The sequence below is a fragment of the Equus quagga genome, chromosome 7, assembly GCF_021613505.1.
Source record: "Equus quagga isolate Etosha38 chromosome 7, UCLA_HA_Equagga_1.0, whole genome shotgun sequence".
NCBI lineage: Eukaryota > Metazoa > Chordata > Mammalia > Perissodactyla > Equidae > Equus > Equus quagga.
In genome coordinates this window covers 80,574,990-80,588,212 of record NC_060273.1, presented here as the reverse complement: position 1 = coordinate 80,588,212, position 13,223 = coordinate 80,574,990, and the positions used below count along the sequence as shown (strand labels likewise).

Below are 13,223 nucleotides of genomic sequence, written 5' to 3'. Positions count from 1 at the left end.
AATGATCACCGGGCAGCTGCCCACACCACTGAACACGTACTGGAGGAACTGGCCTCTCTGGGCCTCGCTGAAGAAGGTTTTTGTGGGTCTGGCACTGTGCTGAGGCCAGAGAACAGAGGCCAAAGGAACCCAGACCCTGCCCAGCCGACCTTAAGGGGAAAATTTTAAAATTTGAAGACAGCAGAAATAAGTCTGTCCTTTTCATGTCTGAGGCATAGTGAGAGGCTGGACTACAGAAATGAAATACCTAGAAAGGTTCTCACAGTTTGGCTTTTATTAAAATTAAAGTAACATACAGTATGGGAAACTAGAACACAATTCCTGTTAATATAACACATCCAAGGAACTGTTTCTTCAGCTATCACTGTAACAGATCAAGCATGTAACAAGTGTTCTTTTACAAGATATACGGTCCCTAAAATCCAAGCAGAGGACACCAGATCAAGGACCTTACCCATGCAATGTGTTGTATGGGGTATCAGTGATCGAGTCTGCCTGCCTGTGGACAACCACACAGACAGAGCACCCACACAGACATACACATTCAAGTGTCTTGAGTTTTCTTTCGGAGAAAGTATTTTACACATCATGTACAAGTTAAACAAGAAGTCCAACAAGGGTCCTTTATTGCCACTGAAAAAGGGGAAAAATAATTTGAAATCTCAAAACCAAAGGCAAGAACAAAGCACTAGAGCAATTCATTTCTCCAAACACCACAGACCCATGCATTTCTGCCGCGGCTGACACCATATCCACGAGTCACCGCACCCCATGACAAAGGCTGCACAAGGGCTACGAGGCTGTGATTATCCACCACGGAAGAAGCCTCTTCCATTCCCAGATGTCAGAAGTGCTGCCGGCTCCCCTGCTTGGTCAGTAGATACACAGCACAGCTGAACTTGAGGGGCTTAGGACTCTAAGTAGTGCAAACACTTAAAAAAAATTACATTCCAACCTCCTTTCTTCTCCAGGCAAACAGAGCCTTAAAAATTCCAGCTAACTGGAATATGAGTTCATTCAACCTCCCAACTTGATCCAACAAGGTGCAAAGGGAGAGCATGGAGGCAATTCAAATGGCACCTGTCCCAATAATAATAAAAATAAAGATTTTTTTTAAACGAGGCTAGTGATACATAAGTACACAAAATAGAGCCTGGAGTGTAGACACAGCTCAAGAAACAAGTTACAAGTGTAGTATGAGCATCTGCAAAGCATATGCTTAACACATTCTTAGGGGGTCGTGAGGAGTGACCCCTCTTTTAAAGTTCACAGACAATATGCCTCCAAAAGACATGTCATCCAGCAGCAAAGGCCTTAAGCTGTTGGAAGCTTCAGAAGAACAAGGGGACAGAAGAGAACGAGGACTGGTCTGCTGGACCTAGGAAACTACTAGAAGTATAGGGCGGCAAGTAGGCCCTTCTCTGGGCTTCCCCACACCATGGCGTGCCAGGCTCAGTGCCAGGCAGTGAGAGCTGCCACGAGATGGGCCAACTAGCCTCACCCCTGTGGAAAGCAGACTCCCAATAAAGTGGACGGGCAATCTAGATGCGTAAGTGCTGAGTCAAGCTTAACATTAGTCCCTAAGCAATTCAAGAAACATTAGTGATTGTGTTTTTAAATTCAGCAATCTCCCTTGAATATGGTGCAAGAAAGAAGTCAGAGAGTCAAAGAGACTTGTCTATCTGGAGCTACTGAAAAATCAGTTTTTGGAGGGTGAGAAACAAAGGGAAGACAGCTAAAGGCGTGAAGTATGTTTGAGAGTGAATGACATATAGAACACAACATTTCATTATCATGGACAATAAAAAGCAATTCAAATATCTTGAAAAATTATCTTATAAAAATATCTACATTAAAATTTTAGCCTGAAAGCTATAGCTTCAATTTTATAAAAAGGCAATCTTTGAAAGGATCTGGCTCAGGAATATATAAACTTTACACAACAGATATCAAAGTAAGACAGCTCAAAAAGCATCTTAGGGGATATTGCAACTGGTTTGTCATGAAAGAGAATTAAGTATTCTTATTGCATAGCAGAAAATGAGGTCACTTTCATTTGCATAATACTGCAACTTTTTAGATGGAGAGATGCCATTGGGTACTTATGAGAAATAACTTTGGAATTCAGAGTCTGACTTCTATGTCGTCCAAATCAGTATCCAAGTGGTGTCTAAGCTGCTTGTAACCTTGGACCAAATTCCATTTCATCACTGTGATCAGATTTCAGATACACCACTGGCAAAGCTGCATTCACAAGCAGTTGTGGCCACCTGAATGGGGGGCACTGGGGGTTCACCTACCACGTGGCCAGCACAGACTTGAAAGTAAGTCTGTTGTGTCCACTGTGGAGAGAATCGTACCAGGTGATAAAGAGACAGCAGGTTTTGGATGGCATCTGTGGGCAGCTGAACAGATTGGCTTTTTGGTGATGACGTACCAGTGTTCTAGTCCCCATGAGAAAGGACACACGAGGATGAAATGAACATGGCCTCAGCAGCACTACGGCAGGGGCAGTGCCTCCTGGGAAGGGAGATGTGAGGTGGAACCAATAGCAAAAATTCAAAAGCAGAAAACATAGCTGGCTAGCTTTCAGGGAAGGGACCCTTTCTGGGACAATGACACACAAACCGTAGCCTCCCCAACACAAGCATGAAAGCCCAGCTCCCAGGGGCTGGGGAGGGGATGGGGAATTCACCTTTCACCTGAAATCAGGTGTTGTGCAAATAACACACATCAGGCCCCAGCCCCCAACCTCATCCCCACCATCCACACACACTCACCAAAACAAAGTCCCAAACCTTCCTCAGAGAGGGAGGAAGAACATTTGGAACAAAAAGCTCATTCCATCAGCCTCCGATCCAGAGCCAGGCAGAGCTCTGAAAACACAGGCATCCCCAGTGCTGGGTGAGACAGAGCACCCAACTAAAAGCATGGCTGATTCCTTTGGAGACATTTCTTCCAGCTCCACCGAAGCTGGATATTTTAGTCTCTTCCCAAGGTTACTAAAAATTCTGGGTGCCTTGGTGCTCTCCAGATGTCTCGCTGAAATAACAGCTGCTCAACATCAGAAGGAGAAGTTCCCTCTTCAGGAGAGTTGAGTGTTTAGTGCACAATAAACATACAGTAAATACACGAAGTGGCCGACTAGCCAGGGAGGGTCCTGGGTTTTGGTTGGGGTCGTGGCAGTGGGGTGGGGGAACACTAATCTCCTGCAATATCTGCTTTGAAGTAGCCCAATTGTGTCAAAAGTTCAACATCAGGGTCTATAAAGGCCCCCACCTCCCTGCAGGTGGACCTTGGCATCATGGAGGGTCAAACCCCAGCCCCCAAAGTGGGAGGACTGTTCTCGAGACACAAGACTTCCCCTCCTTATGCCAGAAATTCCAACATAAGCAACTTGCTAGTTTAGAAAGAGCACAGCTTTAAGGTTATTTTTTTAAAATACAAATGACTCCATGTGCCCTCGAATACCCGCCTCCAGATGCTTGAAGTTCTGTCATTAATAATTTTACCTGTGAATTAGCAAAGCTCTCATCAAGCTCCTCTCTTAAAATGCAAGTACCCCTCAGAGAGATCACACATCCAAGGCCTACCACCATCTCCTCCCCTAACAGGGGAAGCAAGGAGGAGGCAGGTGTTCAGAGGGTTGGAGAGAGGGTACATGCCCTGGAATGGGGGAGAGCACAAGGAAAGGATATCAGACAGACATGACCATCATCACAAAGCGCTGAGGGCCAGCCCCAGCAAGCATACTCCTTTGAAGGCATCCATGTCCATCCAAATCACACATGACCCCATCCAATGCAGAGACAAACCCAGCTTTGGATTTGGAGGTAGGGTGACCTTTTACTCATCCTTTGAACCAGAACACTTTCGAGGGTAAAATGGGATGCTGTGAATAATTAAGCTTGGACTATAAGTGTAAATGGGGACTGTCCTATCCCGGGAAACCCAGAGGTAGGATCCTCTCTGAGATGATTATGGGCAGAGACTTTGGGTTTTGTTTTTGTTTTTCATGTATATCTTTTTCTCCAGTGTGTTAGTCATGGCTTCTATGAAAAGCTAGTTTTCCTGCTGAAAGACACAAAATCTCCCAAACCTGGAATCCATGACATCAAAGACCAGTGGCCTAAAGACTGGGCAGCTCTCTTCTGCTTCCCAGAGGAGAGCCCAAGGAAAAGCACCTGGCAGGGGAGTTGGGGACACTTTGCTCCTAGTTCTGACGCACAAAGAACACGGTGCAGCTCTGAGCATGCCAGCTCCTCTGCAGACAGCGCCAGTAGTCAGGCCAGTGTGTGGGCATGGTCAAAGCACTGCCCCTCTAGCTAGTTATTTCTGGACATTCGCTGTCCAGCATGACCTCCAGCAGACAGCAGCTTTAGTAGTCTCGGGGGCCCAATGGGCAAATCCAGAAGAGAGGTTTCTGTGATTCGATTTTTAGCATAGGGGAAGGATCAGTAGTAAAGAAATCCAGTAGATTTTCACACACCCCCAACTCAGTGAAACACCATGTTCTACGCACAGACACACACACACACACACCCACAAACACACATATACACACACTGTCCCTGTAGAAACACAAAAAAGCCCAAAGGTGCCACCTGGAGCTATCAGGAGCCCACTGCTCAGGGCAGAGGCCAAAACACCTCAGGGAGCAGGAGATGGGTCACCGGTGTTCCACCAGCTCGCCACTCTGCCAAGTCAGAGGAGGGTGGCTCTCGCTCCACTGCAGACTCTTGCAGCGAGTGGCATCCAGCAGTCGTGGTCCCACTGTTCTGAGTCACAGGCAGCACCCCTCCCTTCCTCCACATCCTGGCAGTGGGAGTTGGGGTCACAAGGGCTTGTGAATTACAGCAACACCTACGATGAAAGGGGGAGAAAGTTATCATCTTAGCTTCTCCAGTTATTCAGAGTCCCAAGGAGTTCATGAATCCAAGACAGCCCAAGCCACGGCCAAGGGAAATGGGCACAATTTGTATCCAAATATTGAAGGGCCTCTGGACTCAGGCTGCCAGCAGATGGCTGTTTCTCACTCGAACAGCCAAGTCCCCCACAAGATATGTGAGCCCATGAACATAGCCCTTCAACACCAGGTTAGTGTCTCACCCCACATCATCACATGGACTCACCTCGTATTGTAACCACTCCCCTTCCCAACCCCAGCACTCAGCTTAACGACGCTCAGCACCCTCAGTGAAAACCCAGAGGGAGCTCCACAGCTCTGCATTTGTATCATTTTCAGAGAAAGTGATGAGTTATTCACGTCTACTTTTAGAAGACACTAAAACGAACTGGAAAGAACAGTGGACTGACTTCATGGAAGTAAGAAAAACTGAATTCCCATCTTACTTCTGCCACCAGTCAAGCTGCACTGTGGCCTCAGACAAGTCCATTTATCTCTTTAGGTTCAGTTCCCATAATATTCAACGTCATCTAACTGAAAGAACCCTCCGGTGCTAAATTCTATACTTGGATAAACACTCCAGAGGAGCGATGTCAGCATCACAGTGGAGTGAGTTGTTCTCTCAGTCTCTCCCCTTTAAGTTACACCTAAATGGACAATCATTAACCAGCAGAGGACTCCCCGCACAGCACAACAGGACTTCCGAGAGGCCCACATAGCTATACGTCTGAAGGTGGGTAGACTGGATCCTTGGGAGGCAGTAGAACTAAGTAACTGCACCCTTCCCAACCCCAGGGGCAGTGAGCCAGTTTGTGGGTCCTTACACAGCAGCTGTGCACAACTGTAGGAGGAGGCAGGGAAAGCTCTGCCTGTGCAATTGCTTGCAGAGTTGCAGCCCATCCACAGGATTGCTCTGCACCAATCGGTGGTGGCTTAGCCACCGTGTGAGTGCCCCTCACCCCAGTGCAGCACAGGCAAGAAGGTGCCCTGCCTGCTCAGAAGGCACCCCCACCCATGGAGACAGCAGCCTGAGGAACCCACTGAGTGGTGGGTCAGCCCCGACATGGGCACCTCTTGGCCTTAGTGCAGCACAGACAAGAAGGCATCCCACTCACTCAGAAGGCATGCCACTCGTGGAGCACAGCAGCCTGAGGGACCCACCAAGTGGCAGCTCAGCCCCAACATGGGTGCCCCCCACCTTTAGTGCAGCGCAGGCAAGAAGGCTCCCCACCTACTCAGAAGGCACCCCACTTGTGGAGCACAGCAGCCTGAGGGGCCCACTGAGTGGCAGCTCAGCCCCTGCATGACTGCCCCTCCCGCCTGGCACCCAGCAGCTCAGCCAGCCCCCTGCTGAGCACAGAGGCCCCACCTATGATGCCCAACCCACCTGCCCAGTGCAGAGGCCCTGCCCACATGAGCACAACCTGCAGAGCAGCTGCAGCCAGTCCAGGGGAACGCAGAACAGCCCTACCAGCACAACTTCCAGCAGATGAAGTGAGATCAGAAAACACAGCTCCTGCCCACCCTCCAGCAGTGGGAGGTGGAATCTGCAACTTCATACTACCACAAATGAAGCAGCAAAGGACCACTTCATCAAACTCCATGAAGGCTACAGTAACACTTCAGAGCAGAAGGAAAATGACAAGTTTCCAGAAACCAATCCTGAACTCACAGAAATTTACAATCTAAATGACAGAGAATTCAAAACAGTTATCATAAAGAAACTCAACAAGTTACAAGGAAACTCAGGAAGACAGTTCAACGAGCTCAGGAATAAAATTAATGAGCAGAAGGAATATTTCACCAAAGAGATTGAAACTCTTAAAAAAAAAATTACAAACAAACTCTGGAGATGAAGAAGACAATGAATTAGATAAAAAATAATCTAGAATCCGTAAAAAATAGAGCAGATTCTATGGAAGAACAGAATTAGTGATTTAGAGTATAGAAATCTAGAAATGCTTCAGGTGGAGGAAAGAGAAATAAGATTTTTTTTTAAATGAAGAAATTCTTTGAGAGACATTCAACTCAATTAGGAAAAGCAACATAAGGATTATAGGTATTCCAGAGGGAGAAAGGAGAGCAAAGAGCTTGTTCAAAGAAATAATAGCTGAGAACTTCCCAAACCTGGGGAAGGAGCTGGAGTTACAAGCACATAAAGCCAGTAGAACCCCTAATTACACAGATGCAAAAAGACCTTCTCCAAAGCATAGACTATTAAAACTGGCAAAAGCCAACGATAAAGAAAAAGTATTAATGGCAGCAAGGGAGAAGAAGAAAACCTACAAAGAAATCCTTATCTGGCTTTCTGAGGATTTCTCAGCAGAAACCTTACAGGCTAGGAGAGAATGGAACGATATATTCAAAATACTGAAAGACAAAAACTTTCAGCCAAGAATATCCAGTGAAACTATCCTTCAGATATGATGGAGAAATAAAAGCTTTCCCAGATAAACAAAAGCTGAGGGAGTTCACCATCACTAGACCTGCGTTACAAGAAACAATGAAGGAAGCCCTCCTACCTGTAACAAAAAGGCAAAGGTTTATAAAACCTTGAGCAAGGAGATAAATAGACAGAATCAGAAGATTGCAGATCTATATCAGAATAGGTCAGTAAACACTTAATTATAACATAAAAGACAAAGGGAAGGAAAGCATCGAAAATAACTATAAACATTTCAATTTAGGGGCTGGCCCCATGGCCCAGTAGTTAAGTTCATGCGCTCCGCTTCAGTGGCCCAGGGTTTCACTGGTTCAGTTCCTGGGCACGGACATGGCACTGCTTGTCAGGTCACATTGAGGCGGCGTCCCACATGCCACAACTAGAAGGACCCACAACTAAAAATACACAACTATGTGCTGGGGGGATTTGGGGAGAAAAAAAGCAGAAAAAAAAAGATTGGCAACAGTTGTTAGCTCAGATGCCAATCTTTAAAAAAATAAAAAATAAATAACTATAAACATTTCAATTTAGTCACAAACTAACAACACAGAAAAGAATAATTTGTGACAATAATAACTCAGAAGGGAAAGAGGAAAGGGATGGAACACTCCATACATGTCTGTATGTGTTACCATTTTAGCCAAGATGAACCATACTCAATAGCAAACTGTGAATCCGTGTATGACTCTAAAATCTCACTGTAATATACTGAGATATGACTGATACTGTAGGCTGATTTAGCCAACTTCCTTCTACTTATCCTCTATTAATAGAGACTGGTAAATTATGAGTTCAGCTTCCCCACCTTGCAGCTGGAAGTGCCATGTGACCCAGTCCTGGCCCCCATGAAAATGATGCCAGCCTGCCAGTGCTACAGTTTGGGCTTTGTCCCTTGTCCTGCCTGGAATGCTCATGCAAGGCCCAAGGGGAAGCAGCAGCTGTTGATAAAGTTGGCAGAACAGAAAAGAGAGGAGAGACCTGATTCTTCAATGACAGTCTGGGCCACTAGACCAGCCATGGATTTCTTTCTGCCTGAGACAAACACACTCCTTCCTTATTTAAGCAAGTATCTGTCTGTTTTTGTGGTACCCACAGCTGAAGAAAATCCTAACTTACAAGTAAGCCCTACAGGTAAGGTGTAACTAGAACCTTATTTTAACATATTCCCATGACTATAAAATCTTCTGGTTGAAGACGAGATTGAGAGAACATTGCTCAAAGAAACCCCAGGATACCCTACAGTGAGATTCTGCTAAGACATTCATTTCATGCTTATTCCTGAATAAAGGTGCAGACATAAAAGCTCAGAGGCGGGCAGAACCTGAGTTCTCAGCCCCAGACGTATTGCCTGACCTTGAGGACATCTTGTCTGCACCCCAGGCTTCTCTTTCACAAAGTAGTATTTTTTTAAAAGCAGGTTCCTGTATTGCTTTTTTATATAAGCTTTATCTTTTGATTATAAAAGTAAAATATTCTCATTATGGAAAATTTGGAAAACGCAGAACACAAAGAAAAAAACTTTAATCCCTTCATACAAAGAGGATCACGATTATCTTTTTGGAATTTTTCCTGGCTTTTAATAATAGTCATGATCATTTACCGAGTGGTTTCTATGTGCCAAGCAGGCATTGTGCTAAGTGCATTCCAACTATTATTGCAATTCATTCTGAGAACAGCCCGAAGAAGCTTAGGATAATTTTATTCTCATTTTACAAATGAGAAAACAGATTCGGTCCTATGGTCACCTTGCCCCACATCCCAGGGCCAGTGGCAGAGCTGGGATGCAACGTCAGATCTGACTCCCACATCCACTTCCTTCAGCAGCAGCGCATCAAACCCCCGTGATGCAGCTACCTGACTGAGCTCTCGCGGCTCATGCACTCTGCATCCTCCTTTCTTAACCTCAGTCCATCACAAACATTTTCTCATGACATTAAAAACACTTCCACTGTGTAATTTCTCCACAATTTATGTAAGCATTTCCCTCATGTCATTAAGTAGGTCTCAGTTTTTTGCTATGATAAATAATGCTCCATTAAATAACTTTGTCCTAAATCTTCGGGTTTCAGGACATTTCCTTAGATTCTAAGATAATAGATTCACTCAGTCAATGGATCTGAACACAAATTGCACATCTCCTTGTCTCCTTCCCACCTACTTCTGGAGTGGGCAGACATGAAGAAATGGGCATGAAATATTCAGGCCATAGATCAAATTCTAACCTCTCACCCCTGAGCCTTCCCCTATCCTGAAGGCAGGTGTGGAGCCAGGGATCCCTCACTGGCCTCACGGCCTTGTACTAGAAAATGCCCTGTACTTCCCACTACAGCTTCGAAAAGAAAATGATAGTGCTGGGTTATTTAATAATTAACCATGAGAACAGAATCATTCTAGGACCAAAACGCCTCTAAAATCTTTTATACTTACTCAAGAAAAATCCTAAATGAGGGGAAAAAAGTGAAATAAGTTCATTGCAATTGAAGCCTTGTGTTGAGAGAATAGGATACAAACTCCTTTGAGCCTGCAAGGCACAATTTTCCTTCACACTGACATTCAAACAAGATGCAATGATTCACCTTTCTAATACAAAATGGGAACAAGAATACCATTGGAGTCCTAGTGTAGATTGAATGAGATAATGGTTGTAAAATACTTAAGATAATGCCTGGCACACTGTATGTACTCAATAAATAAATGTTAGCTCTAACTAGTCCAGTTTCTGGAAAACCAGATACAAGGAGCTGGGCTACATCGTGGATATATAGGCTTGCTTATATCCCTACAGACCCCCGACCTCAGCAGCACCAACTTTGATCCCATTCCCAGTACCTCACCAATCCCATCACACACATTCCCCAAGAACAAGCCTCTACAGCAGCCTCACGCCTTACTCCTCCCTCCAGCCTCTTGCCTGGAATGCTTTATCTCTAACCCTGAGCTGCAGCAGTCCAAAGAGAATGGGCTTAGGAGTCAGACCTGGGTTTGAATTCTGACTCTGCCGTGTTTTAGTTGTGCGGCCTTGGGCAGGTTACTTAAACTCTCCAAACCTCAGTTTCATCATCTGGAACATGGAAGGGTGCAGTCCCAGTCCATATACGATGTACCTAACACACTGCCCCATGGCTCACAGAGGGGGTACCAGCAAAGGACAGCTATCTGCGTGACTGCAACACACCTCAAGTTTAATCAAGCCCCATCTCCTCCAGGAGGCGTTCCCTGACTCTGCCAGTTCTCACCTGTCATGTCCTAAAGCCTGTACAGTGAGTGCCACTTAGAACTTAAGCATACATCATCTTGCATTTCCTGTTTTGTGTATGCAGGTCTTATCTTTCCAAGTTAATTTCTGGAAAGCAAGAACTGTATCTTACTCTATCTCCAAGCCCAGCAAAAAAACAGACCAGGAATGGCAATGAAATTCTAAAGCCTTCTATGACAACTCAAATTTGCTGGAAGAGACTCCCTGGAACACTGTGTTAAGAAGAATGCAGGGGCCGGCCCGGTGGCGCAGCGGTTAAGTTCGCACATTCCGCTTCTCGGTAGCCCGGGGTTCGCCAGTTCGGAAGTGGGCACGCCACGCTGTGGTAGGCGTCCCACAGATAAAGTAGAAGAAGATGGGCAGGAATGTTAGCTCAGGGCCAGTCTTCCTCAGCAAAAAGAGGAGGACTGGCAGTAGTTAGCTCAGGGTTAATCTTCCTCAAAAAAAAAGAAAAGAAAAAGAAAAAAGAAGAATTCAGAGGCTGCATTCAGGTTCACTGGGGAAACAAGTGCTAATTATGGGTATCTGTCATGGGCACAGAATGAAGGAGTGGTGACATCTGACAGTTATCTGCCATCCCTGGAGGAGGTACTCAGTCCCAAATTAAGCAAGCTTTCCCCCACCGAACCCGCCCAGAGCCTCCGTGGGTGGGGATGGAGCACACTGACCTGCGTAGCTCCGCCCCGTGCTCATGTTTGTTGGCAGCAGCGTCCACTTGTCAGTGACGGGATTGTAGTACTCCACTGAAGCCAAGTTGCAGGATCCATCATCCCCTCCAACCACATACAGGAGCCCATTCACTGCACAGACCCCTGGAAATCGAACAGAAGCCATAGGAGACATTATAGCAGGAGCACAAGGGATCAGGTGGAGGAGGGAGAAATCTGGATTACCCCAGAGGCTCGTTTCCCTCCCCTTCGTGGTAGCAGAGAATCGGTTCCATGAGAGTTTGCTCAACAGAGGAACACACTGACAGCAGCCACTGGGCTCCGAGGATCCCCCTTTCTAACAAAGTCACTGCTCTGACCAGGGAGCTTTCACTGCTACATGGCCCCACAGATGCTCCCTGACCCGACCCTATAAATACGTAGAGCATTATGGACGGGCCCCTCTCTACCAGAACACGCCCACAGTCCATGCAGACTCCCCATATCCAGCCTGAGCTACGGAATCAGACAATTCAGGGAACTTGTCGCACGCTACTCCCACTCTGCTTGGACGTTTTTCCCTGACAAACCCTGTTATATCCATACTGTATGGCGCTAATGGTTGTAGCTGTGATCCCTTTATATGACTGGGGTCTAATCCCACACACAAAGCCCAGGGACGAGGCACTCCTCCCACCCCCTGATCTCAGTGAGCTGGTTTTGGGGCAAGGCCTCATGCAGCAGGGACTCAAGAGTAGGAAAATGTAATTATTGCTCATCAAAATTTTAAAAAGGCCATAATCCAATATGCTGTGTATCTTTTCAAAATTACATTAAAGGATTGAAGATGATTAAATAGTGAGAGTATAAAAGGCACCCCTTTCCTGGATGGTGTCAAAAGTACATGTGCTCTCTCTGACTCAAAAATTCCACTTCTGGCCTTTTACTCTAAAGAAATAATTTTAGATGCATGCACTGATTAACTATAAGGACCAGTTATAATAACCAAAGCATTACTTATAGGAAAGATGGAAATAACCTAAATGTCCAATAGTAGATTTGTTATTTAAACTATGATTAGCCATTGAAAATAATATGTAAATATATTTAGTGTTATAATAAGACATTCATGAGAGATTGTAAAGTAGATTAAAAAGGCAGATGATAAAACAGTATGACAGTGTGATTCCATTTTTGTTATAAAAACATAAAAATAGGGCCGACCCGGTGGTGCGGTGGTTAAGGGAGCACATTCCGCTTCAGTGGTCCGGGTTTCGCCAGTTCGGATCCCGGGTGCGAACATGGCGCCGCTTGGCAAGCCATGCTGGGGCAGGCATCCCACATTTAAAACGTGGAGGAAGATGGGCATGGATGTTAGCTCAGGGCCAATCTTCCTCAACAAAAAAGAGGAGGATTGGCAGCAAATGTTAGCTCAGGGCTAATCTTCCTCAAAAAAAATAAAAATAAAAATAATCTATATGTGAACGTGTATAAATACACACATTTACACCTGAACCTAATTCTCGAACTCTAGATAGACCAGCTGTCTTGAGGGTTCTGTAACTCCTTGCTCATGTGGCTTAAGGCCAAATGCCAAGTTATATCACAGCAGGCTTGGGCAATGAGCAAATTAATAAACACCCCTCTGTTTACACTTTCAACAAGTCAGCTACAAATGGGTTTAGTAAACAGGTAATTTGAGTATAAAGGAAATAAATCTGCCTGAAAGTCACCTGTTTGTCTTTCCAGCCTGGGAAGTTGGGCTAAGCCAACACTTTCATAGAGTAATTAGGCATAAAGTAAGATATTCCAACACAGGATGTGACCCACAGGACAAAGTCCTAAAAGGAAATCGCTTAATAGGGGTATCAGGTTCCAGGAATAAAAACCTAACCACTCTAAGGTAAATCATTCCTACAGGAAGGGAAAGGGGAAGAGAAGGAGAAACAGGAAGTACAAAGAGAGGAATAA

At 45.4% G+C, this 13,223-nt stretch overlaps 1 protein-coding gene across 1 annotated transcript in view; it reads right to left on the bottom strand.

Annotated features, from left to right (window-relative positions):
- Positions 1–264: 264 nt before the first annotated feature.
- The window catches only part of KLHL3 (kelch like family member 3), a 111,548-nt gene continuing 98,589 nt past the window's right edge, over positions 265–13,223 (bottom strand). The window contains exons 14-15 of the mRNA XM_046665363.1: positions 11,274–11,417; positions 265–4,863 (exon numbers count right to left, since the gene is read on the bottom strand). Coding sequence (XP_046521319.1) covers positions 4,835–4,863; positions 11,274–11,417 — 173 coding nt within the window. The 3' untranslated portion in view covers positions 265–4,834. The remainder of the gene's footprint in view (positions 4,864–11,273; positions 11,418–13,223) is intronic.